This window comes from Calidris pugnax, unplaced genomic scaffold, assembly GCF_001431845.1.
Source record: "Calidris pugnax isolate Ruff unplaced genomic scaffold, ASM143184v1 scaffold27, whole genome shotgun sequence".
In the NCBI taxonomy this organism is placed as follows: Eukaryota; Metazoa; Chordata; class Aves; order Charadriiformes; family Scolopacidae; genus Calidris; species Calidris pugnax.
The window spans coordinates 18,018,869-18,046,600 of record NW_015090893.1 but is presented as its reverse complement, the minus strand read 5'-3'; the positions used below and the strand labels follow the sequence as shown (position 1 = coordinate 18,046,600).

The 27,732-nt window shown below is 48.5% G+C and overlaps 1 protein-coding gene across 1 annotated transcript; it reads right to left on the bottom strand.

Annotated features, from left to right (window-relative positions):
* Positions 1 to 3,046: 3,046 nt before the first annotated feature.
* On the bottom strand, positions 3,047 to 27,166 carry LOC106891329 (solute carrier family 22 member 4-like). Its single transcript, XM_014947780.1, has 12 exons — positions 27,131 to 27,166; positions 22,665 to 22,683; positions 20,316 to 20,439; positions 18,514 to 18,668; positions 14,793 to 14,964; positions 11,911 to 12,037; positions 9,964 to 10,064; positions 8,746 to 8,960; positions 7,886 to 8,068; positions 5,283 to 5,418; positions 4,014 to 4,113; positions 3,047 to 3,949 (listed from the first exon to the last, which is right to left on the bottom strand). Exons 1-11 carry the CDS (start codon positions 27,164 to 27,166, stop codon positions 4,038 to 4,040), a joined length of 1,344 nt encoding a protein of 447 aa, XP_014803266.1. The 3' UTR covers positions 3,047 to 3,949; positions 4,014 to 4,037.
* Between the last annotated feature and the right edge of the window lie 566 nt (positions 27,167 to 27,732).

Genomic DNA, 27,732 nt, shown 5'->3' with positions numbered 1-27,732 from the left:
CCAAAAAGTCCTCTGTGTGTGTCCCACTTCCGGCCAAGGACTTCTTTTCGGAAAGGCTGGGAAGTGTGGACACAAGGCACAGACAGGAGGGTGGATTGGTTAGACTCATCGTGTTTGTATCTTATAGATAAGATATGAAAACATATTTACATGGAGCAAGGAAGAGGTGTCAGAGTAGACAGCTCAAACTGAGGGGAGGCTCGGCCCGGAGCCGGCTCCCAGCGCCGCTGCCATGGCCGCGATGGGGCGGCCCTGTGAGGCCGGAGGGAGGGCCCAGGCCCCGCGCTGTGGTGCCGGCGGCGGCTGGAGGAGGCGCAGCCCGGTGTGGCGGGAGGTGCCGGGCAGAGGCCTGCGAGCAGGGGGTCGGCTGTGGGCTCTGGGCCAGCGGCTGGGCCTGGAGCATCTCTCTGCCGGGGAAAGGCTGAGGGACCTGGGGCTGTTCAGCTGGAGAAGAGCTGGATCCCATCAGAGGGGATCCCATCGATATTTGTCAATAGCTAAAGGGCGGGGGGCAAGAGGATGGGGCCAGACTCTCTGTGGTGGTGCCTGGTGATGGGAGAAGGGACACAAACTGCCAACACGGGAAATTCCATCTCAACGTGAGGAGAAACATCTTTCGCGGGGGGCAAGAGGATGGGGCCAGACTCTCTGTGGTGGTGCCTGGTGATGGGAGAAGGGACACAAACTGCCAACACGGGAAATTCCATCTCAACGTGAGGAGAAACATCTTTCTTCTGAGGGTGGCAGAGCACTGGAACAGGTTGCCCAAAGAAGGTGCAGAGTCTCCTTGTCTGGAGATCTTCCAAACCCACCTGGACATGTTCCTGGCCAACCTGCCCTGGGGGATGCTGCTGGGACAGGACTGGGTGGTCCATGAGGGTCCCTTCCAACCCCTGCCAGTCTGTCATTCTGTCACCACCTTGCCCCAAGGCCACTTTCCAGCTCCCCCCGGGGCCCATAAGGCTAATTCACATTTCCAACTGTTTTTTTTGTGTCTGATATTGTCTTCACCTCTAATTGCTAAAAGCCAAATGTATGCTTTTTACGGCATTTTTGAATGCTTGTATTTAAAAAGAGCTTTCATTCCACGCTGGAACTGCACAGCTGTGAAAAATCTCAAAGGTGGGAAATGAAATGGAGAAAATAGAAGTTTAACCTCAGAATCATCCTTGAGCCTGGCCAGGGTCTGTGCCAGGGGCTTTGTAGGATCCCAGACTCAGGATTGAAGGATCCAAAAGCAGGAAAACTAGTATCATAACAGCCTTCCTGTGTGGAAGAGCTGATTTTTGGAAGCGCTTATTTTTCATACTTCATCCATGCTGAATACATTTTAAATTACTTCTTTGACCACAGTGTTAAAGTTAGGAGACTTTATTCCTCAATTATAATCCACACAGAAATCAGGTTGTACAACGCCAGCGCGCGGCTTTATTACAATGAAGACAGAAGTTAACGAGTGACAATTACTAGAGTTTATGGTGTGCTTTAGCAGATCCTGTAAGCCAGCTGAGGATCAAAGGTTGCACAGAGAGACCCAAGTGAACGTGACAGAGGTGACAGCTGAGGCCTGGTGACACTGTGGTGAGGGGGAGCCATCCCATCCTCAGGACAGAGCCCCCAGGCACCCCCAGCTGCAGGTGAGCACTTGGGTCCCACCCTGAGCCCCACCGAGCATCTGACACAGAAAACTCACTAAAGGTGGCAGTGAGAGGCTCAGATAACTCACAGCAATACACTTTATTTTCACCAATAGCTGTTTTCTTCAGCTTTACAATAAAAAAAAACCAGTTAACTCGCCAGAAATGGGCACTCCTGCCCCCCAGCTTCATCCCTGTTTGATTCTTCCGCAGATTGTTGTTCTTTGGGTTTCCTCAGAAATCCCTCTTTGAGCCTGGGAAAGATACTGGAGAGGGCAGAAATTCACCTTGCAAATGCTTCATCAGCTGAAGCAACTTCCTTTTTTTTAATTATGGTCAGATGCCATAAGGCCTTAGAACATCACGTACTTGTCAGAAAGGCGTTCCACTCTTGTGAAAGATTGCGGTTTTTTTAAAATCTGCCACTAAAAATACTAAAATGTGACACTAGCATGAGACTAATGGTATAAGCAAGAAGAATGACACTGATTAAAACAAGGTAATTTAAAAAAAAAAACAACCCTTTTTCCTATATAAAAAAGGAAACCTAGGTTTTAAGATACTACAAAGTTCAGGAGTACAAAAATATTTACCTTTTAGAAATACCCAAGCCTATGATCACATAAAATAAGTATCAACTTAATATAAAAATCTTCATAAAAATATGGCCACCTATATTTAACCAAGTCCTCAAACCTGTCCTACACTGATACAAAGGCTTTGTTGAGAAATTGAGTTATGTCTAAACACCTATTCTATAGATTAACTTTGTAATAAGTAAAAACAAGATTAAATAAGTAGAGAAATTCCAGCTTGGGAAGGGATGAGAAGGTCAGGGGTCACAGGATCATGGTTGCCTCATGCCACGTTACATTTATGGCAAAAGCGTAACTGCAGCAAATTATATATGAAAGGAAAGAGTATTTCTGCATCCCAAAGAGCAGCTTGATACAATTGCACAAGTTCCTTGGATTTAAATGTTATAAAACTTTATATTTGTGCTTGAACTTGCAGAGAGAGCCCCGTTCCTGTGCTGAGTGCCAGCACAAGACAACTTGCCATGAACCCTCACGTTTTGTTGGCCCTTACAGAAGATAATTTTTATTCATAGAGGATAAAAGTCAGTCTACCAGGTCTGATAGACTTTACGTGGCCATGAAGTGCATGTACAGCCAATAAATAGAAAAATAAAAGGTATTATACTTTTTTCAAATGATGTAGTGTTCATAAAACAGTAGTAGCACAACTCTAAGCTCTACATTTGAGTTTTCATCCAACCTAGCCTTCCTGAACTTTTAAAAAATGCATACATAACCTGCAGGATTTGAAAAACAAAACACTGGCCTTGGTGGTGTTTTTTTTTTTTGTTTGTTTGTTTGTTTTGGGAAAAAAACGGTGGTGGTTTTTTTTTTGTTTGTTTGTTTTGGGAAAAAAAACCCTGTGGTCCCAAGTTAGCCCTTTTGCTTTTTTAATGATCGCTAGCAAACATGTCCAGTGCAGAACATGAGCTTTTTGCTCATCAAATCCCCTTTCAGTTTGTAAATGGTACAAAGGGTTTTGCAGAGGCTTTTGAAACTACAACGAGCTTTCTCTGAAGGTACAAAACAACGTGGTATATAGTCAAATAAATGTTTTGGAAAAAACACCCTAAAAAAATCTAAAAAACTGCTTACACCAATATACCATGAAAAATTCCAAAAGCTTGAACTGCATGGCACGTTTGGATAGGGTCAGTGACTTGCCAAAGCCCGTGTATCTTTTGACAGTGGGCACGGCCCATCAGGTCAGCAGCATCAGTCAGTTGGGCGTTAAAGGCTTCCCCTGTCCCCAAACCCACCGAACGTTCACGAAGCCCATTCATGAGGCCAGGACCTCTCCTTGAGGGGCGCCTGCTGGGACTTTCAAAGACAGATACCCAGCTCCCCTCCATCCAGTCAAAACCCACAGTAAGAAAAACCACCAGCATTACCTTTTCTATAGACTGTTTTTTTCCTTCAAGCAGCTTTCATTGAGAACTTGGAGTCATTGCTGTTCCTAAGGCTCATTTCTAGCTTACTCCCCAAATCAATCGACTTTAGCACAGGCAGGTGCCCGTTTCTCAACAGGGACTGTATCTGCTGGCAAACCCCAGGTATCAGGACACTGAATTACAGCCTAAGGGTCCTACAGGAGTAGACAGCATCCGTTCAGTGAAGTATATATTTGGGTACAGTAGCACAGGGGATAATAACTACAGTGCAGTAGCATTGACTGTTGGGTTTTGGTCGTTTGGCAGAAAATGCATTTTGAGAAGATCTTGTTCTCCTTCCAGCCTCTCGGAGAGCGTGCATCCTCTTTGGCAGAAAATGCATTTTGAGAAGATCTTCTTCTTCCAGCCTCTCGGAGAGCGTGCATCCTTCTTTACAAGGGTGTTACCACAATTTTAGGATTCGCCTTGGAATTCCGAATGCCAGTGGTTTGCTGCCCATTTCTGAAACTGAAAGCAAGTGAAAAAACTGAGAAGCTGGAGAACATTTTGCAGGGTGACACCAGGTATTTCCTCCTCCTAATCAGCACTGCTAAAACAAGCAGGTTACTAACTGCTAATATACTATAAGTACTAATATAAACATTAGAAAAAAGCAAGTGCTCTGTAAAGTTTGCCTTTCCAGGAGGCAGAAGCAGTGCAGCAAAGAACACTTGGGACTTGGACCTAATTCAGTGACTGTAACTCAGTCTCTTTATGCAAGAAGCCTGCGAAGGGAATCTGGTTTGAGTCGAGGATTTCTAGCTCCAGTTTGCCTGCTGAGAAGTCGAAAAGCCATAGGTCAGACACATGAGAAGTCCCTAATTGTGATAAAGAGCAGCACGCCCTTCTCACGGAACCTGACCCGAAAATTCTTCTTATTCTGGAAGCATAATGACAGCTCCTTATACCGACCAGGGATCAGATACAGGCAGCTTATATTATTGCTTATAAGGGCACGTTCTGTCCCGGTACAAATTCTCGGGAAGCCGGGCAGTAGCTGTGCAGCTGCACTTTGGCTGATTCCGTTTCCCTCTGCTGCTCCCAAGAGTTTTCCTCCCTCAATAGTAACTCACAAACACCGTCCATCTCCTCTGCCCCGGCACCAGAATGTACCCACAGAGATTTCAGAGTTTGCTCAGGGTACCCTAAATAGCAGCGATGTCAGGGGCAAGAGAACTGTTGTTGCTCACAGCTAAACCAAATAAACCAGGAGAAAAGCTGTGCTGCATGACTCTGGCCTCCCAGATGAAAGAGGCCAGAATACTGACATCTTGTGTTTAATTTGGAGTAGCACCTAATGAACTTGCACTGAAAATATAAGCTGTCCTACTAAATGAATAGTTTAAACGAAGACTTGAGGAGAGTCAATGATATAGAAGGATGGAAAGCGTTGGGAGACATGAAGCAATGGTCTCAAGGTGATGTGAAGGTCAGCCTCACAAGTGCCCGCTCACCAGCATATCAGCCCTCAGGTTCAGAGATTCTGGAGAAACTGTGTAACTTCTGTCAAATTAACAACCGAAAAAAGTAATATATATCTAAAGAGGACTTTGAAAGCAGTGGAACTGATGAAACATGGTTACTGATTGTGAACAGGGATTGTTTTTGGAGCCTGGGATGAGTGAAAGCCACCTTACCATTTCACCTTCAGCATCTGCTCAAAGCTCTCGGGCAGGGGATGGCCGTAGCTCTCCGGGAGGAAGAGGGTGAGGATCCCGATGAGCACGGTCAGGCTGCCCATCAGGATGTAGGGCAGGTATCTGTCGTAGGCACCTGGCACAACAGGGGACACAACAACAGTACTCAACGGCCACGAGCAACAAAGCCATGGGTAAAATTTATATTCCAGACATTGCTGTCATGCAGAATTAATTTGGAATAATTTATGAAATTTCATAAATATCAAAGGTGAATCCAAAACTGAGTTTTGGCTGTTACCTACCAGCAAACAAAGGGATTTTCCAATTTTAAAACTACAACGTGCGCTCTAGGACGGTCAACACCCACCATCAGTTTCACGCCATCCCACACATTTGTGCTAAGGGTTTTTTTGTACATTTTCAACAGGAATAGCCAACGTTTTTTCAAGGTAACAGCTCTGCTGGGGTCACTGCTGGAGTCTTCAGGACTACACTGTCATCAGGAGCCGAATCCTCTCTTAAATAATCCAATGTGAGGGAATAAAAGTGCTCATAAGCAACCAAGCCCATCAGCTGCCTCAGGTTGTGCATCCTGCTTGGTTTAGGAAAAAAGCAGGGGAGAGACTGATGGCAGCTGAATGGGCCAATTTCAGACTAATAGGCCATTAACGGGGGAATTCTTAATTAATCCCCTTCCTTATTGCAAGGGGAGAAAGCATCAGGCCTTCAGTGAGAGACGGGAGGCTCTGACCTTGGTCTACTCAGAATATTATTTTGGCCGGGAAGGCAGCGGCCCCTGCCAGCAGCCTGAAGCTACCACACAAGTGTTGGAGCAGGACCTTCAAGTCACAATAGCACAGCAATCAAAAGGTCCTTCAGGAAAGGGATTAACTCGGATTTAAAGTATTTAAGGTAGAGAAAGTACCAAATTGGACTCGACAGCTTTATTTTTTTGTTGGGAGAGAGCAGCGTGCTGTATAATGTATGGAATAAACTGGGATTAAAGTGGAGCCCCCTGGGTATTTCACACAGAGCCAAAGTTTGTGATTTGATCTCTGCTGTGTTCACGAGCTGGATGAACTGCGAGGTCCTAATTTAGCTGCAGCAAATACCGGCAGCTGACGAGTTTCTCCTAAAATCTCTTAAAGTTTAGGAAAGTATTCTGATGACTGGGACAAGATTATTTTTTTAAAGGCTGAGCCATGGAAACCTGGGAGAAACAAAACCAACAGTAAAAACTTCATCCTGTTTACATCTCTATAGCCTGTGCTGCAACGGAGACTGAAGACCTTAAGGAGCATCGCAGTCCTGCTGTCCCTTTACTTTATGCTTGCACCAAACAAAACCAACAGTAAAAACTTCATCCTGTCTACATCTCTATAGCCTGTGCTGCAACGGAGACTGAAGACCTTAAGGAGCATCACAGTCCTGCTGTCCCTTTTACTTTGCGTTTGCACTGTACAAATATGAAATAAAGACATGTATTTTCATCATTTCTGGTACAGTGTGTTAGTGTCACACTGGAACACAGAGGTGACCTACAGTTAGTAGCCTCCTCTGCCCTTTCCCAGCACCATGAACCAGCATTAACCCCTGAGCCGGACACCAGCTCCACCAGAGTCATCCTCAATTCTTATCAAAGGTCTCAGCAGGAAGCAAAACCTGTTGGGCGCAGGGGAGAGCTGAGATGGGTCCAGCGATGGGAGAAGGAAATAAATCACGTGTGAGCAAAAGAAACAGGAGATTGAGCACCCCAGACTGAGCAGCCAGTATTCACAGATACTTCCACCCTTAATCCCCTAATCTCTCTCACCCTTTCCTGTCTGCACTGTGAGGAACATTTCTGTGTACTTAAAAAAAAACAAAACACAAACCCACAAGATTAATCAATTAATATTTGTGCAGCACTCAGAACGTGATGGTAATGAGTGTCAACAAAAAGCTTGTGAGGAAATTAGTAATTTACTTACAGACCAAGGCATGAACAGTAAGAAATAGCAAAATGAGTGCTGAGGTGCCTGTTTTAGTAACTCAAAAAAAAATAAATCACCTCACAAAGATCACAATTAAAAACTCTTTTGTGGTGTTGTTTTGTTTTTGTTTTTGTTTTTTTCCCCCCATGGATTTCTCTGGAAAGCACAGCTTATTCCTGCCTGGTTCCTGAGATACCCACCTCGGGATGCACATGAAGAGTACAACGCAGTGAATTTCCTACTGCTAGAGGTCCTTAATTGCAAAATCACTTCTGGGAAACTTACTGGCGTCCCAGGGATAACACCCATTGCCAAGATGTGACCAGTTTATCATTCCAACCGCTCCACTCACACAGTTTATGAACACTGTCAATTCTCTTGGACCAGCTCTGCCCCACTCCGGTGCCGTATGAACAGTTTCTAACAAAAGTGCCTTATTCTTCTGTGAAACCCAAAAAGCTCCCCTTCATTTCTACAGTGTACGACAGCAAACTCAGACCCAAAGTGAGAGAAGGGACTTAAAAGAGAACAAGTGATGGGACGTAAGGCTGAGCCCGCACTGCAGAAGCTCCAATAACTTCTCCGGGCAGTTGGGTAGCACGAGGCAAGGAAGGTGAGGTGTCTCACCCAGGTACACGAAGTAAGGAGCGATGATGCTGCCCAGCCTGGAGGCCGTGGAGGTGGCTCCCACAGCCATGTTCCTCACCAGCGTTGGGTACAGCTCCACGTTGTAGACATACAGCATTGAAAAGGCAGCCGTGATGCCGAACTTCCCAAGCATCACCAGGCAAACCGACAGGGCGTTAAAGTCTGGAGGAGAGAAAAAGAAAATCAAAGTGAATAAACAACACTGCTAATTACTTCTATTTCTTTTACATCCCAAGACCATATCACTGTTTTTTCCATAGCGGTTGCATGTGTTTTGTTTTTTAATTATACAATATATTAGTCCCATCCCTTGATAACTTGTCTGCAAACTTCCCACTGAGCATAGTATCAATGCTCAGGTTATTTTGTTCTTTTTAGATTTTGGTTGTCTCCCAGCAAAACAGCATTCTTGGAAGGGAACAAAATTCTGGATATCACACAGCAACAAAGCACAAGCTGAAGTCCACCCCTTTTTCACAAAATCCCGTGGAGATTTACATACAGTGATATCTGGAAGACTTGCAGGGTTTTTTTTTTAGCCTCCACACACCTCCAGATAATTCACAGTAAACTTTTGGCTCTCATTTTACAAGCTGGTTCCCCTGGACTATAAAAAGCTCAGTAATTTGACACAATAAATGAGAGCTGTGGGTGACTCAGCATATATATATATATGCATATTAAAAAAATAATAATCACCCCTGCAAGTGGTCAGGATAAACTTGACCTCAAATTCTGAACTTGAGCATAGTTTCCCGTAATTTTACGGAACTATTAGACTGTACTGTGAAATATTTCTAACATTTTATATCCTTAAGTCACGTATTTCATTTTTGTACCTGCAGGAACCAGCTGAATGAAGAGGACAACACCTCCCCCCAAGAAAAGGGTGCCCGACAAGGAGTAGCGCCGAGGGAGGGAGCGGAGGAGCAGCCAGGCAATCACGTAGGCTGGGACTTCAATAACAGCTGAGAGGAAACAGTTGAGGAAGGCATTTCCATGCCAGTTTGGAGTGCTGAGGGACAGGCCGAAGTAACCAATGGACGTAAAAAACCTGAGAAAAGCAATAAAACCAAATGATTCCAGAAACACCACTCTCTGAACGCCTCCAGTGCTGCCTCAGGTTTTGTTACAAAAATAGGATGTCGCAACGCATGGCCACAGGCATCGTGGCTTAAAAAAAACTTCTCAGTGGCAACCCCATCTTTCTAATTCTGTCATCCCTTCCAGGGATCATATCCACAGCGGCTTGAAGAGACCTCTGATTTCTCTGTCCTTCCTGCATATGCTAGACCGAGTAAAAGGCTTTGTGGAAGTCGTTCACAAAGGCTTTTCACTGCAATGGACTCATTAACGGCACAACAAAATGACTCTTGAGAGCTTCCCATGCCAACTACATTCCTACTCGTAGCCAACTCCAGTGCCAGGGTCTCCCACCCTCAGCAGTTCCGTTACATCTTATTTAATCTTCACGAGAGAGCTGGACGTTCAGGTTTCAAAGCTCAAGAGTGCCTTACTATGGCATGCCAAGGGTGCTAGCCAGTTCCTTTCTGGGGGAAATATATACCAAAAAGGGTCCTGGTTTGTCTATATGGTATTATTGGGTCCTCATTCCTTGTGGCTGCCCAGTCAGGGACCAGGATCTCACTGAGATGGGCACTGCACAGAAACAGAACAACACCGCTGGCCACGGCTCTGCTTCTTGTTATTTTACTGAGTTGCTGCCTCTGCTTCAAGAAGGACATTTCTCTTCAAACAGAGAGATTACAGAGATGGGAGTTTCTTTAAAAAAAAACAACAAAAACCACACAAAACCAAAAAGCAACAGAATTTAAAAATACATAAGTTGTTACATACAGTTTCCTAACTATTTTACATCTGAGTCGAGGCTCCATACTCTTGTGTATTAATGCAGTGCGGGTGCAAGGACACCAAGGGCCAGGACTGTGTGTAGATGGGCTCCAAGGCTGAGACTTATTACCTAAACCTGGGGCACGTGCCCTCAAATCAGGAATTGTTCTATTGCCTGGGTACTTTAGGAATACACATTTCCTTACCACAAAAGTAATGACATAATAGTAATAGTTGCAATGTTTCGGGTTCGAAATAGGTCCAGAAGGATAGCCTTCTGCTGCTGCTGAGGCTTCGAATCCTGCATCTGAAGGAAAAAGGAAAACAAAACCAAAAAAATTCCCACACACCTAAGAGCAAAACAACCTCTGCACACCCACGGGTTTGGGCAGTTAGGAAGTTACCACTCTATCAGGGGACAACCAGTCAGCCCAAGGGCCCTGCACCAGGGAGGGCAGTCCTTAGGTAGAGCTTCTCTCTGCACCCAGCTCTACTCTGCAGGAGTTTCCAGGTTTTTGTTAAAAAAAAAGGTAGCACTGAGACCCTGCACGGCGCTGACTAATTAAAAAGGAGTATCAGCTGACAAGAATGATGCATTAACGCTTCCTCAAGGATCTAACACAGTGCTTCCTCATTACCAAAGGTGTTTTTCCGTGCACTGTCCACTCTCTTCTCATCAACCTTCCCAGACGACGTGAAATAAATGCAGAAAATCACCCAGTTTTGCTGTCTGCCAGTGCCCAGCCAGGGAGGGGGACACATGCTAGAGCTTGGCGTGGTGGCCAGGGTGCATCACAGATGAGTCCACCACCCCCAATCAGAGACAGGGGGTCTGCTTTGAGCTTGAAGTAGGAATCTTCTGGGTGGCATGAGGTTGCCCTTCTGCCTGCACGGAGAGCCCTCGCCGGGGCAAAACCAGTGCTTCCCCCCAGGCCCAAAGAGCCAACCACCCTGACCCTCCCTATGGGGCTCCCCAGGAGATCTCCTTTCCAAGAAGAAGAGGATCATTTCCGAGGAATGTCTTTCTAGCAACAGTCGAAAAATACTTCCAACAGAGGACTTAATGTGCAAACATCATCCTCAGGCTTTTGTAGACACTTTGGCATGGAAGATTCCTGTGGAGTAAAGGGCAGCTGAGATGCCACTTGGTCTCAAAAATATGCAGGAGTTTGATGAAAAGCAAACTCAGGAGCCTGAAAAAGTCATTTCCAGTATGAAAGGCATTGGAACTCTCTCTGTGAAGTCAGGAAAGTGCTTTTCCATGGTTTCTGTAGGATAAGCTTCCTGTAGCTGGAACATTCACCTCGATTTACACTTAGAACATACACTTGGAAAAGAGATCTTCAGCAGCTCAGCCAAAACGTGAGCATGGCATTCCAGAGGAGGTGGAGCACCTGCATCTCTCTCCTGCAGATACTATGGTTGCTGGTTTCTTTGCAAAAGAAAAAAAAATGCCTGTGCCTCTTCAGCAAGAGCTCCAGCCAGGGCAGAGCCACTAGAAGGGGAGATGAGCACAAGAACCAGCCATCCCTGCTGCTCCCCAGCTTGCTGGGGTGCTGGGTTTGTGCTAGACTTTCTCCTTTTAACCAATAAACATGAAATACAGGAAAAAAAAAACCCAACAAGCCTGAAGAAGAGCTTCACTGTTCTTCACTGCCTTCTCTACTGTCGTGGTTTTCAAGTGCCCTTGTAGCACTCGGGTGCTCTGGCTGATTTGTGCAACCTGAAGAGTCCCTTGGGCCCCAGGCAGCCCCAGCACGTGGGTGCTGATTTAGGATCCCCTACACAGCCCCCCAAAAAAGGGCTGCTCTTAAACTGCAAATCGCTAATACCACACCAAGCTGAAACGGGGACAAACACGTCTTCCTCGGGTCTCCTCAGTGCCCGAAGGATGGAGCAATCTGGGTCACCCTTGCTCTGAAAACCACAACCAACCACTGCCGAGGAAGAGAATTTTACTGTTAAAAAAACAACCAAGCAAATAAAAAACTCCCTCTGGCTTCTTATTTTGAACTCGCCAACCCGGCGCTTACCTCACGCCAACAGTCACAGAGCTGCTGGTGCAGACCCTGTCTCTGCTGGCATCTCCCAACTCAACTGGCCAAAGGGGGAAACTGCCAGCGAGGAGAAGTACCGGGACGTATGAAACGTACCTCCATGGTGTTGAAGAGCTCGGCTGGGACTGAAACACCATTCATTTTTGCAGCCTTTCGGATAATAGCCTCTGCCTCCTTATATCTTCCCTGGGAGATAAGCCACCGAGGGGATTCAGGAATGATCCTGCAATAAGTTTCAGAAGAAATGACTCAACGCTTTCACAAAAGCACAACGTTATTAAAAACACATGTATGGCTTTTCTGAGCTACGCTCTCATCTCCCAGATTGCTTGCAGCAGGAGACAGTCAGCACAGAAGCATGTGGGCAATGTAATTCATGGATTTATCCCACTGGGATCAGTGGGAGACTTCAAATATAGGGGATGTGTTTATTCTCGTGCAGAAGTAGGTGCACACTTGGGTCCTTGATTTTTAAGGAATAATTAATGTTCACCAGAAAGAAACCCTGATGTCACCAGACAGCAAGGACAGGGGCAGCTTAGCCAGTGTTGAGCAAAAATATTCTGAGGAAAGTGCACACGATGTGGAAACGCTTTAACTATGCCCAGGGTATATTTAAAGTCTCTTCTGTCATAGGAATCTTGTATACAAACCTCACAATTTTACCACAGCTCTGAGGAAGGCTCTCCCAGGCAGAGGACAGTGTGTCCCCTCATGGAGTCGATGTCATTTTCTAATCAATTCCAGGCATGTGTTGAGTGAATTAACATCAAACACAGGACAGAAAACCTCACCTTTCCTTAACTAAATCCTTTTGAGCTTAACAGGTGCTGCCTTCCTCCCTTTAGGGGAGGCACTTTTTCCTCTCCTTGGAAAAAAGCAGGTCAGACACTCCTTTTCTGATGAACTCCCTGAAGGACTGAGCCAAAGCCATGTCAACGGTTTTGACCATCAGATGATTTATATCAGATTGTTCAACCACTGACGTGACTTTCTGGAAGGTGAGCTGTCTCCACTTCTCCTCACTGTGGGCAAGCTGAGGGACACAAGACTGCAGAGATGATGCTGGGAACCTTCCGGAGAATTTAGAAGAGGAATGAATAAAAGAGCAACTATGGCACAGAGCAGTGAGATGTGCAAGTCACATTGGCCATGGAAGCAGTGGGTCCAGATGCCCAAATACCAGCTGACACCAACCTGCCTGGGCAGAGCTTTGCCAGTGCTCCTTGTTCCCCATCTACCACCACGTTGGCTCCAGACTGGAAGTGCCAACCATGCACATTTTTAGCATGCTTTACAACGTACGCTCTTAAAAAGCATGGAAATTCCCACCAAATGCATTTCAAAGCAGGACTCTGAAGCCCTGGGGACAAATTTCATCCGCCTCATGGGGCCTGTTCCATAGCAGATGTCTGAGAGGCTTCCACTGAAAACCAGCCTCCCCAAAGAGCAGCTGCTCGATGCAGAGAGAAATGCTGCCGTGTTAAAGGAGTTTGAAACATGTCGAGTTAAATAAGCAAGTCGACCTTTAAACAGAATCAGACTATCTTTAAAGTCAGATTATATCAGAGGTGGAGCTGAAAACCATTTGGAAGGTTTGGTTTGATTTGAAGACTAAGATAAAAAACCCCAAACAAACCAAAACCATGAACAGAGACTTCTGACAAACCTGGGATCTGCATGAGGTCTTTCAGACTATAGAAGAGTGGGTCTAAATCACTTAACTGTTACAAAGACATTCATCTTTTACTTACAGGTGTAACTCTTTCACAGTAACAGGAAGAAAGGAAGGCATTCTTTTTGTTGTTTATTATCTTATTTTAAGAGCGTGAGCGATACCTTGCCATTCCCTTCCTATTTTATAAACATCTGTCTCTTCAGAAAACAACAGATGACCAAGGCAGCAACAGAACAAGGATATCTACTCTTCTTCACTGCTTCTGTCCAGCTGAGAAGAGCAGGGAGTTTTCCTAAACTGTTTTTCATTCCCCCAGGGCTGAGCAACCATGAACAAGTTGGGGTGAACCCACGTCCCCACCAGTGCATTAGAGCAGGGGTGAGTGAATGGAACGGAAAGACAAAAGAAAACATGGATTCAGACACCAAGAGGACAGCGTGGGGTGGCCGAGAGGAGCACGGTGAGGAGGAGCCAGCTTTTGGCTTAGCCAGAGTTACCATGGGCTGAAGGAGCTCCCAAATCAAAGTCCTGCTCCAGCAGCCAAAGCAAAGCCTGGGAGGACACACGGCTCCCAGCAGGCAGAGCCCATGGGCTGGCAAACACTGTCACTTAACGACATCTAGTGCAATGAACTGCTTAATGACATCAAGTGCCATAAACCACCAGCTGCTGCGTGCTGGGTGAAGGGGTTCAGCCTGTCCCTGAGATTACAGAACCAATCAGCAGTGAATCTGCCTTAAAAAAAATCACTTAAAGAAAAAAGGAAGGAGGAAAAGTTAGAAGGAATCACCCAGCAGTACTACGGGGGTAAACCTAGATGTGGTTAACAGTGCCCAGGGTTAGGAGTCAAACACAGAATTCCCAACCTCCTCTGCAAAACCAGTGACAAAGTGGCTTCAAGGACAGGGCCAGCACCAGCAAGGCTCTGCAGGTAGGTAGTTTGACTTAAAGTTGTCCAAAAAATCCCAGGCTCTGCAGGTAGGTAGTTTGACTTAAAGCTGTCCAAAAAATCCCAAAGTCGTGGCTGAAGGGTTCAAGGGCAGGTTGGAGGGGGCTTGGAGCAACCTGGGCTGGTGGGAGGTGTCCCTGCCCAGGGCAGGGGGTGGCACTGGGGGGGCTTTAAGGTCCCTTCCAACCCAAACCATTCTGTGATTCTATGAAAAAAATCTCAAGGCAAAGCCTCCTCACGTGGCAAATGGGGGAAAAAAACAACCCTAAAGAGGAGAAATGGGGTCCCCCCGACCTCCGGTGTGGGAGGGGAAGGGGGGGAGCGTGGCGTCGCGGCGCGGGGGGCACTCACCACCAGAGCGGGATGCAGAACAGCCCCGGGACAGTGAGCGCCAGCAGCAGCATCCGCCAGTCTCTGATGAAGTAAGCAAACAGGGGCAGCAACATGTAGCCAATTGCAAAAAATATGCAAACTCCTAACGTAGAGAATATAATACGAACTGATTTGCCAAGAATTTCTGTGCCTGTTTAAAACAAGGGAGGTTGGATTAGCATTTTTAGCTCTCTCTATTCAATCATGACTAAATACTTTACTGCATTTACAAAAAAATAAGTTAACAAATCTCAGAAAAGAGCAGTTTCTCTTATGACACTTAAAGGGACACTGCCAGGGAGTAACGGTCCATGAGATGATCAGCATCACAGTGACACGAATCTGGCAGGAGAGTCCTCCAGATTTCTGTTGTGCATCAACCCTGGAGCTGCCATTGAAGCACCCGGAGACCAGCACCCTTTGGGCTCTTCCAGTACCCCGGCAGTCTGATACAAACCCATTTTCAATGCTAAATGTAGTTGTAAAGGCAACATCTACACATTTCCTCTGTTATTACCCTCAGTATTTGCTCACAGATCTAGCAGAGACCCGTGGCTCAGTGAGTTCTCCTCTGCTGCAAAAATTAGCAAAGTAAAAAAACAACAGCTGACAGTGGCCTTTTAATGAAGTTATCTTGTTCACTTCTGCTGGGTGTTTAAATGAGAGGGAACAAAAAATGAAGGCTGTTGTGGGGAAGCCTCTCTGGTTTGCTCAAGGACACCAGGATGAAGGACTCCCAGTGCAGGCTGATGGAGCTCCCAGTCCATCTCCCACCCATGGCCAGAGGCAGATGTGAGTGTGAAGGCACGAAGGTACCTTAAACCAGCTAAACCAGCTTAAACCTAAACCAGCTCATCCAATGGGCAGTGACTTGGATGTATGTTTAAAGCCCAAATATTGCTCGGCCGGTATGTTTAAATCCCAAATATTGCTTGACACTGCAGCACTTCCCTGCAGCAGCGAGTCCCACACCTTCCAGCTGCATCAAACAGCCCATAATGTCCCCTCCTCATGGGAAGGACGGAGCAGAGGGGGTTTCAGTTGTCCCCATTAGACTGATTTCCAAAACACAGAGTCACCTGCAGCACAGAACCAGCCCTCCCCGGGCAGAAAAGCTGCTGGGATTATCGGGGACCTTCAGATGAAGGAGCCGCTTCTGTTTGCTTTGATTAATGCATTGTCCAAGAGAGATAAGGGCAGGCACAGGGATGGGCAGCAGACTTTTGGGAGCCTTCCCAACACGCCTGGCTGGGACAGCCTGCTCCCCAGTTAACCCACTGGGATTTAAGGTGAAACCTTCTGGAGGATCGAAGGATTTAAGGTGCTCTTCCAGAGGAGAGCAGCTCTGTGGATGGCAGACCAACACAGGTGCTTTGGGATGAAAGGATGTGAATTTACAGTGAGGTGGGAACAAATTTAACAGCAGCGAGTCCCACACCTTCCAGCTGCATCAAACAGCCCATAATGTCCCCTCCTCATGGGAAGGACGGAGCAGAGGGGGTTTCAGTTGTCCCCATTAGACTGATTTCCAAAACACAGAGTCACCTGCAGCACAGAACCAGCCCTCCCCGGGCAGAAAAGCTGCTGGGATTATCGGGGACCTTCAGATGAAGGAGCCGCTTCTGTTTGCTTTGATTAATGCATTGTCCAAGAGAGATAAGGGCAGGCACAGGGATGGGCAGCAGACTTTTGGGAGCCTTCCCAACACGCCTGGCTGGGACAGCCTGCTCCCCAGTTAACCCACTGGGATTTAAGGTGAAACCTTCTGGAGGATCGAAGGATTTAAGGTGCTCTTCCAGAGGAGAGCAGCTCTGTGGATGGCAGACCAACACAGGTGCTTTGGGATGAAAGGATGTGAATTTACAGTGAGGTGGGAACAAATTTAACGTTTAATTTTTGGAATATAGGCTGGAATGTCGGACCAGCACATCACAGCCTGTGGGACACAACCAGGGAAGATGCCATCTTCTAATAACCCTACTGCTCCAGCAGTCAATAAAGCATCCTACAACCCCTATGTCATGTGCAGCCTGGTACCATCCTAATATCTAGTAATAAAAACAGAGACTAAAGCCTTCAAGAGCACCTAATGTCTTTTCCAATAAAATACCCTGCCACTGCTTAGTAAAATCCACAGACAACCCCAGTACCCTGCCACTGCTTAGTAAAATCCAAGGATGACCCCAACTCCACCTCACTCCTCGCTGAGCTCCCAGGGTCTACAGAGCTCTCCTCTCCCTCAGGGGCACCTCAAGGGCAATAACTCCCACAGTTTGATCCGAACTCAATTAAAAAGCAAATGACACTGAGCGAACAGGAAAGTCTCAGGTTGTGTAGAGTGGTAAGAACTCAACGTTTAATATTGCAGAGAAAACGGAAAAAATACCCAAGACTAAAAAAATAAATCCTATTTGATAGCTACACAAATTTTCATTTTAGAAACTTGAAGTAACTGAATAAAGTCACAGTGAGAAAGCTGAAAATAAGAACTCGGATTGAAATGGTGTGTGGGGATAAATTATATCATCTTTTTTTAGAAACTTGAAGTAACTGAATAAAGTCTCAGTAATAAAGCTGAAAATAAGAACTCTGAGGGATTGAAATGGCGTGTGGGGATAAATTATATCATCTTCCTCTAGAGCGGCTCTCGGGAGAGCTCTGATACTGGAAACATTGGTTTATCCCTATTAAGCATTACGTTGTAATTTGAGGCAATCCAAAGCCAATATGAGATGACATGTTTCAACTACAATTATCTTCTCTCCTGCCTCTCCTCCCTCATCCTGCTGGCCAGGAAAATAACAGTTCTGGGAGGCTACCAGCACGCCTTCACAAATCTGAGGAGCGTTTTACGCTCCCAGAAATGGAACACAACAGTTTTGAGTGCTGAAAACAACCGAGGCCTAAAGCTAAGGAAAAATGCTGCAGAGAGAAATTTCAAAAGATGTGGTTGGAAAAAAAAAATAATAAGAAAAGAAATCTCTACAGTATTTCTCCAGCAGTTTAAGGGGGAAACTGAAATTCTCATGGAGGTGGGCAGCACAGAGCCAAGGGCAGGAGGCTGAGGGTGCTGGAGCAGGGTCTGAGGGAAACCGGGTTTAGATGCTGAAAGCTGGGCTCGAGTGGCCACTTGAATAAGAAAAACCCCACTCAGGGATGCTCCCCATAGAGAACAAAACAAACCTCGGTCTCTAAAAATTGGGACTTTATCGTTAACCTGGGCACTGAGAGCGGTGACTTTATGGTTCATGGGGCTCTGATGCCCACCCGGACCCTCTGCTCCTGTCCCCCCTGCATGTGCTGTGCCTGGAAAGGTGGGTTTGCTCCAAGGCTTTGCACCCAGGTACACACCGACCCCTCTGCAATGGGGCAGAGAGACAGGGAGGAACCCCAACGCCTCCTCTATCTCAGACCTGCTTCTGCTGATAACAAACCCCAAATGCTGCCTTGAGCTTCTTCTCCAAAGAGAGAAACACATTCTTATTTACAGTCTTCCTGTCTCTTTTTGTTCTCTAACCCTATAGAAACTATATGCCTCAAGTATCCAAGAGGAAAAAAAAATCATACTGGCCTAAATTCGGAATTGTACCAGTGAGGATTTACCACTGTCTAATTAAATGATACGAGTTCAGAGAGTAAAAAATCACCAACAAAACAGTACATTAAGGAAGCATTTAAGGTAACGAAGACATATTCATACCCAGTATGAAGGCCACCACGTAGTTAGAGATCTGTCCCATCCCCACTATGAGAAAGAGCACTGTGAACATCTCCCAGCTGGTGGAGAAGATCTGCACGAAGCTGAAGCCTGTCTGCACGGCCATCGTCAAAAAAAGGATATTCTTCCTGCCAAACCTTTTGCAAAAGATAAAGGAGATTATTACTGAAACAGCGTTTATTTAGGGAGCAGGAGGGAACACAAATACCCAGTCTCAAGAGATGCAGCTTAAAAGAACCTGAAGTTTCATTCATTTTAAAGAATTTTTTTCCATAAGTGATAAAAAAAAAAATAAATAAATTCCCAAATTTCCAAGACCCAGGAAATAAACCAAGAAGAAAAATTAAGAGCAGAAACTTCAGGGAGCCACTAGAGAGGGACTAAAGAGACTAAAGAACAGGAGATAAGCAGGAGGGGCAAGAAGACAGAGCCACACAGGCAGAAGTTAGGAAATGATGGGGTTCAGGCTACTGGTGTCCATACACTGCAAGCCCCTGATTTAGGAAAGGTTTCTGCAGCAGCGCAGGGGAAACAGCTCAGGTATCAACTCAAAACACACCCCTTTACTTAATTATTAAAAAATAATAATTAATGAATAGCTCTTGGTAAAGATGAGCGGGCTCTCGGGGAGGCTGTCCCCAGTGCTCCCACGTGGCACCAGTGGGATTTAGTGATTATCTCGTCTCCCTTTCAGACACTAACACCCCCTGACTTCTGCACCGGGGGCAGGAGTCGGGAGATTAAATTCGGATCACATGGAACTTAACGCTGGAGGCTTTAGGATTAAGAATCCCACTGGGTTTTGAAACCCCTCTGTTAAACACCCCGAGGAGCGGCTGCTCTTAAATCCCCCACTGACAGGCAGCAGCCAAAGCAGCACCGCAGACCCCACCAGAACCATGTGTTAAAAAAGGCTCGGGGCTGTATAAAGAGGGAGGCAGAGACTTGCAGAATATATTCTGCATTCAACACTTGTGAGACCAAAATTTCAATAGTGCTGAGATAATTATCAAAAGCCTATAATGACTTTTTGGTATTTTACATGTACTTAGTTAGATGGTATGTCACAATTACTATCCATTTTACAGGATATCTTTTTTCCTTCCTCTTGGGCTGCTCTTAAATCCCCCACTGACAGGCAGCAGCCAAAGCAGCACCGCAGACCCCACCAGAACCATGTGTTAAAAAAGGCTCGGGGCTGTATAAAGAGGGAGGCAGAGACTTGCAGAATATATTCTGCATTCAACACTTGTGAGATCAAAATTTCAATAGTGCTGAGATAATTATCAAAAGCCTATAATGACTTTTTGGTATTTTACATGTACTTAGTTAGATGGTATGTCACAATTACTATCCATTTACAGGGTATCTTTTTTCCTTCCTCTTGGATCTGCTTACTTTATTTCCAGCAAACCACCTCTTCTATGCAGAGCTTCCACTCGAAGGACAAGCCTCTACCCTGCAGCTCTAAGAAGGGACTGCTAGTTAATACCTGACAAAGAACAATATCTTTTAAACTACTAAAAAGCCTGGGTAAAGAACTAAATGCAGTTGAGAAGTGAAGACCACCACATCAATCTGGAAAGCAGCCACATGGGGCACTTCAGGAGACCAAGAGCTGATCTCCACAAGCATCCAAGAGGCTCGGGGGTAGATCAAGGTTAGGATTTTGGAGATCATTTTGATCAAAACTCAGAGAAATGGACACATAACGGCCATACTCCAGCCATGGCAGCAGGTCTGCCCTGCTCTGCCCAGGGTGGGAGCAGGCCCAGTGGCGTTACCTGTCCGAGAGCTGCCCCGAGATGAAGGAGCCGATGAGGACCCCCACAAAGAAGAGGGAGGTGGTCAGAGGGGCCTTCCAGTCGTCCTCGCACACCAGGTTCCACTGCAAGAGAAGGGCTCGTGCTCAGAGGCAGCCGCAAGGCCGCGTCCAGGCCTCGTCCTGGCCCGGGGGTTCCTGGCTGAGACACACACTTATTGCCCTGGAATTTAATTCACTTTCCCCGCAGCCACGTTTCCGCCTGTCGCTGGCACCAGCACCATTCCCACAGCGAAGGTCGCTGCCAGGACACCCTGCTTCAGGGAAAAAAGGGACAGCAGTTGCCTCCCCAGGCAAGTCCCATCAGGCCGGAGCCCCCCAAAATGCTGGCAGCCACCTTATGGGACCACAAAGCTTCCCAAAACACTGGTAGCCACCTGATGGGACCCCAAAGCTTCCCAAAACGCTGGCAGCCACCTGATGGGACCACAAAGCTTCCCAAAACACTGGTAGCCACCTGATGGGACCCCAAAGCTTCCCAAAACGCTGGCAGCCACCTGATGGGACCCCAAAGCTTCCCAAAACGCTGGTAGCCACCTGATTTTCAGGGAAAAAAGGGACAGCAGTTGCCTCCTCAGGCAAGTCCCATCAGGCCAGAGCCCCCCAAAACACTGGCCTGGTAGCCACCTGATGGGACCCCAAAGCTTCCCAAAACGCTGGCAGCCACCTGATGGGACCCCAAAGCTTCCCAAAACGCTGGTAGCCACCTGATTGGACCCCAGAGCCTCCCAAAACGCTGGTAGCCACCTGATGGGACACATCACTCCAAAGTGGGCCAGTAGCCAGCGATGCCAAACCCGATGGGCAATCAGTGTGTGCAGCCCAGGGGCTACCTCAGCCCCATCTCCAGCACAAGCCCCACACTACACACTTACCAGCCCCCCCAACACCCAGGACCTGGCTCCCCACGGTCCAGGATGCTCCCCACCAGAAGAGCAGTGATGGAGAAGGGTGAGGGACTGCCCCATCCCCACCTGGGACCAGTTTCCAGTTTACCTGACCTCTGCCAGCACAAAATACTGCTGCGTTTCTACAGCTTCTGGGTTTGACGAAACACAAGCAAGAAGATGCAGGAAATAAACCTCCTTTTCCTGCACTGCCCTGTTTCCAAATTCCTTTTCCCTCCCCACAACCTGCGGGGCTGACTCACTGCCTGTCCCTCAGCCTCCCCACCAGACCCGGCTGGGGCGGGAGGCTTAGGACAGGAGCCAGCGTGGAAACTTCCACCTAAAGCCGTTTAGTAACCCCAGAGAAGGTTTAAAAAAAAAAATAAAAAATAACAAAACCAGCGTTATGAGCCTCTGTCCACAGAAGTTACAGCTGAGCGTGTTTCTGCCGCGGCTTGCTCCCATCCCAGTGACTAATCCCCCAGTTAAGGGCTACCTGCCAGGAGAGCTTACGGATAGACTTCAAAGATGTCACATCAGATAATTCTACCACAAAGGTAAGATAATCAGCTCACAGATCAAAGTGTAGCCTAATTTTGATAATGATCCATGCTATCAGAGAGCGGGGACACTGCCTGCACCAGCGCTCACCCTGTGCCCAGGGAACAGGGTGGCTGAGCCCTCTGGGCCAGTGGTGGCCCAGCCCAGGGCAGTGGAGCAGAAACCTCCCCTCCGGGCTGCTCGGGCTCCTCAGCTGCAGGGGATAGAGAGGAGCAATTCTTGCTTCACAGAGAGACCCAGGTGCCACCTGACAGCCCTGCGAGTCCTGCCCAAACCAAACCAGACCCCTGGTGGGTCAGTGGTGGGGCATCACTTCTGCTGCTGCTGCTGCAGAAGAAGCAGCAGAGGTGAATCCCAAAGCAAGGTGGGGACGTGGTGTGGTTCCAGGCTATAATTTAGGAAAGCAGTGCAATCAATGCCTATTTTCAGGCAGAATGAAGGTGTGATGGGGGGAAAGCAGGCTGAGAGAGTTGGGGTTGTCCAGCCTGGAGAAAAGAAGGCTCCAGGGAGACCTTATAATGGCCTTCCAGTGCCTGAAGGGGCTACAGGAGAGATGGGGAGAGACTCTTGATCAGGGAGGGGAGCCATAGGACAAGGGTAATGGTTTTAAATTGAAAGAGGGAAGATTTAGATTGGATACTAGAAAGAAATTCTTTACCGTGAGGGTGCTGAGGCACCGGAACAGGTTGGCCAGAGAAGCTGTGGCTGCCCCATCCCTGGAGGGGTTCAAGGCCAGGTTGGAGGGGGCTTGGAGCAACCTGCTCTGGTGGGAGGTGTCCCTGCCCAGGGAAGGGGGTTGGAACTCGATGATCTTTAAGGTCCCTTCCAACCCAAACCATCCTGTGATTCTATGAAGTGGGTACCTTTGCCCCTCTGCCCAGCCTGCAAAGCAACACCAGCTATGGGGCAAAAAAGAGACGTATCGAGTTTAAAACCCCAGCCCACGCCTCTTCCTGAGGAACCCAGAGTCTTTAACAGTGGGAACGTGGAGATTCGAGGAGTGAAACGTGCCCTCTGATACTTAGGTCTGATAAAGAACAAGAAGAAACCTTCTGTAAGGTATTTTCTGGTTCCTGCTGGGACAGGAGGGGTGGACAGGGCTGGCACCGGCTTATCTTCGCTTATCCTTGCTGGATTTGATAAGGTGGATGGGAGCGTGCGGGTCAGCGAGGGTCCGATATGTTCACGGATGCCAGTCCTGAAAAATATGAGCTGGGACCCGTTTCAAATGCCAAAGAAAACTGAGATTTCTGTAAAGAAACTTGATGGAAAACAAGCCCCCTGTTTAAAACAAACTAAAAATCAGCTTCAGGAAACATGGCATTAAAAAGGAGAGTTTTTTTACAGAGTTCAGGCGGGGAAGAAGGAAAGGTGGCCTCTGGAAGCCATGGGAGCTCCCCACCAACACCACAGAGATGTTTTGCCATCTCCTCCTGCACCTCCCTTTCTCCACTCCGGGAAAGCTGGTGACTTTGCAGAAAAGTGGCAGAATTTGCAGTCCATACAGATTATCATTAATTACCTGGGTGCTGAGCACCCCGCTGCAGGGCTGCCTGCACAGCATCTGCCCCCAGACCTTCAGACTTCAGTCACTCCAGGTTAAGGGTCGGTGTTTTTATAAACGTCTCCACTGATGCCAAAGGCACTTTGGCTACAGAATAAACCCGGCTAAATAATAACTTGCCCATGAAACTCAGTTGCTTCCTGTGTTTCCCTTGGTGCCAAATGCCTCCGACCCAGCTGTCCCCTCCACCTTTTCCCATGACATACTGCACAGGCAGCAAAAATTCACTGCAGGGGGTTGAGCCTTTAAAGCCTGGGGGATGTGGCAAACAGCACGGCAGCAGCCGGAGAGGGGTCACCGTCTATAGAACTCGCTGGATTTGGCCAAAAAACCACACAAACACATCAAATCCATCTGACTCCAACTACACCTGAAGCTGTAAAGTGAAAAAACACCCCATCTCACTCCAGATGCCACACCACACACAGCATGTGGGATGTGAGGGATGATCTATACTGCCCTACTCTATAGAAACAACCCATCTTCTCCCAAAAATGCCAGCCTCCCCTCCCCAGAGGTGCTCTCCTGACGGAGGCTCCCGCCCCAGCGCCGTGCAGGGATCGAGCGTGTGTCAACACAGCAAGATGTCACTGGGGCTTGCATTTATTGGGCTTTAAGGTACTCGTATGTTATCCAGGAGTATTGCTGACTCCTTGCAAGCAGTACTTGGGGAAAAAAATGGAATTCAACTTAATTGACCTCATCCTCGGAGGCTGCCTCCATCGCAGCCGGCACCGAGAGCACCACGGGCCCAGCCCCAGCCCAACCACCTCCACCTTCCAAACTGTCCCTACTGGACTAATTATTCATTAACCAGAAAATAAGTAATTCTGTAATGTCCCTGGCTAAGCATACTGTAGAGCAAAGTTCATGTAAGCTTCCAAGCAAGTGCTCTGAAGGCTAGGAGTAAGAGCTGCTCAAGAAGAACACTGTTATATCACTTTATTACCATCAAATACCTCTGACCTTTTCCCACAAGCTCCCAGCTACCGGAGGAGCCAATTCTGCTGGGTGCTGCTGGTGGGAACGCTGTGGATGGAGAAGCTTTCTGAAAAAACTGAAACTGCTGGAGCAGGTGCTCCTGGCTGCCCAAACCGACCCTGCCGCCTGCATTCTCAATGAGAAATCACTAATTAACCACCCTGAGTATCAGCCCATGCACAGCAGAGAAGCAAACGCTAACAGAGCCTCATGCAAAAGGCTGAGGCTGGAACCCAGGGAAAACCTGACCTCGTTTCGAAGAGCAAATCTGAAGACAAACAGCTCAAGAGATATAAAAGATCTTCATGGGTTGCCCCTCCGTGGTGCACCCCGGGCACTGATGAGACCGGCTCTGCTCAGTGCACGAGTGATGGGCACCGAGGTGTGCTCCCAGGTTGGGTCGGGCTGCTCATCGCTGCTGGAAAAAGCCATAAGGGAACAGAAAAACCCTTCAGATGCCTTCAAACCACAGCAACTCACACCCAGCTTCTCACCTCTGCCCGTCCCAAAAGCTCCTGGTTTCTGCCTTCCCCCAGAAGTCACAGGGGCAGGGGGGGCTGAGCGAGAGCCCCAGCAAAGCCCTCGGTGCTCATCTGCCCTCGACAGGGGTCCTGTGAGGGGCTGGGGGGACCCACCATGCCCTGGCAGTGATGGGCAGCTCAGCCAAGGTATCCCCCAGGAGACAACCTTCTCCAGCTGCAGGGAATTACCGGGATGCTAACACCTGGCTGCAGGGAGCAAAAGTGGAGCAAAAACTCTAATTATAGTCAGATCTCAGCACCGTTATCTGGAATTGAAGCAGAAGGAGGTTAAGTGCCAGACAAACGAACCCAACCCTAACACAACACACGTAACAAAAATACATATGTTACTGTTTAAATTAATTCCCAATTTAAACTGGTGGAAAGCGGGAGGGTGGTGAGAGAGGAGCAGCCCCGCTTTGGGGCCAGGACCTGCTAGATTGGCTCAAACCCTCTTTCATGCAAGCCCAGGTGCCACCGAGACCAGGTGCAGCGACCACCAGGTTAGGTGGAAAACAGGGATTTTATTTAGTTATTTAATTTATGACACCTGGAGGAGCTGCAGCAGACGAGGAGCTGCTTTAGAGATGGGGGCTGGGGGTGGCTGGGAAAAGGGGTTCCTGCACCCCAGGAGCCCACCAAGGTGCCCATCTGAGCCCTGCAGAGCAAAGGGGAGCCCTGCAGCCCTATCACCTCAGCCGTGGGGTCACACTGAACCCCCCTTGACCCCCCGCTTCCACTTACAGACTCCTTCCTATCACCCTGGCCTGATAATCTCCTTTTTCACCTGTGCTGTGGACGTTATTTCTCTGCCATCATCTCTATTTTAAGACCGAGCAGATGACCCAGCCTGGCATCTGCCATTCCCAGGGTTTAGCACATCCCTGCAGCCCACGGAGCACTGTGCCCAGCTGGCACCCCCAGCCTCTTCCCTGGCACCCCCCGGCCTCTTCCCTGGCACCCCCAGCCTCTTCCCTGGCACCCCCCAGCCTCTTCCTGTCAAGCCACGGTTAATAACACAAGTTGATGCAACTGCACAAATCAAATAAAACCTTCAGTGCTTAATCCTGTACCATCAAGCTTTGCTCCTCAATTGACTCCTTGGACTGAAGATGTTTTTTCACCGAGCTTTCCTGATGGCATGTCCCGGCTTGTCTTTCCTAATCCAGAGAAAAATGTTGGGTACAAAAAGAATCATCTCAAGTTTAACCAAACTGCTGCTTTTCAGCGTTTCGCCAGCGCCTGTTTTCCTTGCTTCAAAACCAAAATTCTGTATTTTATTTTTTTTCCCAAATGTCCATGGCAATTTTAAAACAAAAACAAGTGTTCCTTCCTTTCCATCTGGCTTACAGATGGGAACCTGGCACTGGGTTTCCGTCTCCGATCGTGCTGCTGCCTCCCTGGCGTGCCCCGGCCCCCCTTGGCAAACCCCATGGCTGTGTCCCGTCCCACCCCGGCGCAGAAGGCTCTGCTTTGGCATCTGCCAACACCAGGGTTTTGCTGCTCTTTAAGGAGGAACAGCGTTTCTCCTCCTTTTGCCTCATCTACTGCCTCCCCCAGAGCAACCACTACCTCCAAACCCCACATCAGGGGTTCATGGCCACCCTGGGATAACCCCCCTCCCTCCGCCAGCGAGCCCCGTGGCACTGCCTGTACGGTGGCTACCAGCCCCCCTGTCTGGGCCAGCCCACGGGTTATGCTGCATGCAGCACGTGGGTTGTAGCCAGGCTGTGGCTGCCACTCGCCCACGGCCAGGAGCGGGACCAGCTTCCCAAACCACCCTTGCCTTGACTCAGTGTCACGAGTGATTCCTGGTGACCGAGTGGGACTGCCAGCACCAACGGCAAGAGACACGCAGACAAGGGTGCCATGTGTGCCCATGGCTTCACCTCGGGCACGTAAGACATGGCTGGTGGCCCCTGTCCACGTTCTGTCCCCTCCTTGACCTGGAGCCATCCCTGCTCCCCTCTGTCCCCGCACGCTTCAGTGCAGCTGAGCTCGTGGCTGCACAGCCCTGGCCGTGTCCCCAGGGGACAGACCCTGGCCATGACCCCATGTCCCCAGGGGACAGACCCTGACCAAGCCCAGGGCACAGACCCCAGCCATGACCCCGTGTCCCCGGGGGACAGACCCCGGCCGTGTCCCGCAGCCACGCGCCTCTCGGTCGGGACCTTTCCTGGCCGTGCCCCCATGCAACGATTTTTTTTTTTTGGTGGCAGATGCTGCTGCTGAGTCATGGGGACTGGAGACAAGGGCCACCCACCCGCTCCTCCCCGTTGCCCCTCACAACGTGAGCCATCGGCACGTGAGTGGGACATCCCTTGGCCAGCGGGGCCTCGGCCTGCTGGCTGCCAAATGCCCACGCCGGGTGGCATAACGACGAGCCCGTTGTTCCTTAACCCTCTCCCACAAGGCAGAGGGTGGCAGCAGCCCCGCAGCCTCAGGAGAAACGTGTTTTCCATCTCTCCTGCAGCTCCCTGCTCTCTGCCAGCCTGGGCAGACAGACAGACAGACAGCGTGTCCCTGCCATGGCACCGTGGCACGGCCAGAAATCCCAAGGAGGTGGTTACAGGACCCATTGGTGTTCCCACAGGATGCCCAGTACAACCCCTGCCACCCCACAGCACCAAACTGGGGACAGGCTGGGAGCCTGTCACGGCACGTCAGTGGCCACAGGCCACCACGGCACCTGCCTCGCACCAGCTCCCCCAACCTGGTGCTGATGCCACCAAAGACACCAGGGTGGCTGGCGGGGGGTGCTGGGGCCAACTGGGCTGTTTGTATTTTTACTGGGAAAATCCCGGTTTGTTATCTCCTGACCGGGAGACAGCACGCAGGGTGGGTCCTGCCCCACGCGTGACTCTC

What these genes read in the sequence shown, in the direction of transcription:
- LOC106891329 (XM_014947780.1), bottom strand. Translation starts at nt 27,166, where the DNA reads ATGGCTCACGTTGTGAGGGGCAACGGGGAGGAGCGG. An exon ending in ATTATGTCATTACTTTTGTG is followed by an intron (nt 8,961 to 9,963) that starts GTAAGGAAATGT and finishes TGCTTTTCTCAG; the next exon opens with GTTTTTTACGTCCATTGGTT. An exon ending in CATTCAGCTGGTTCCTGCAG is followed by an intron (nt 8,069 to 8,745) that starts GTACAAAAATGA and finishes TCTCTCCTCCAG; the next exon opens with ACTTTAACGCCCTGTCGGTT.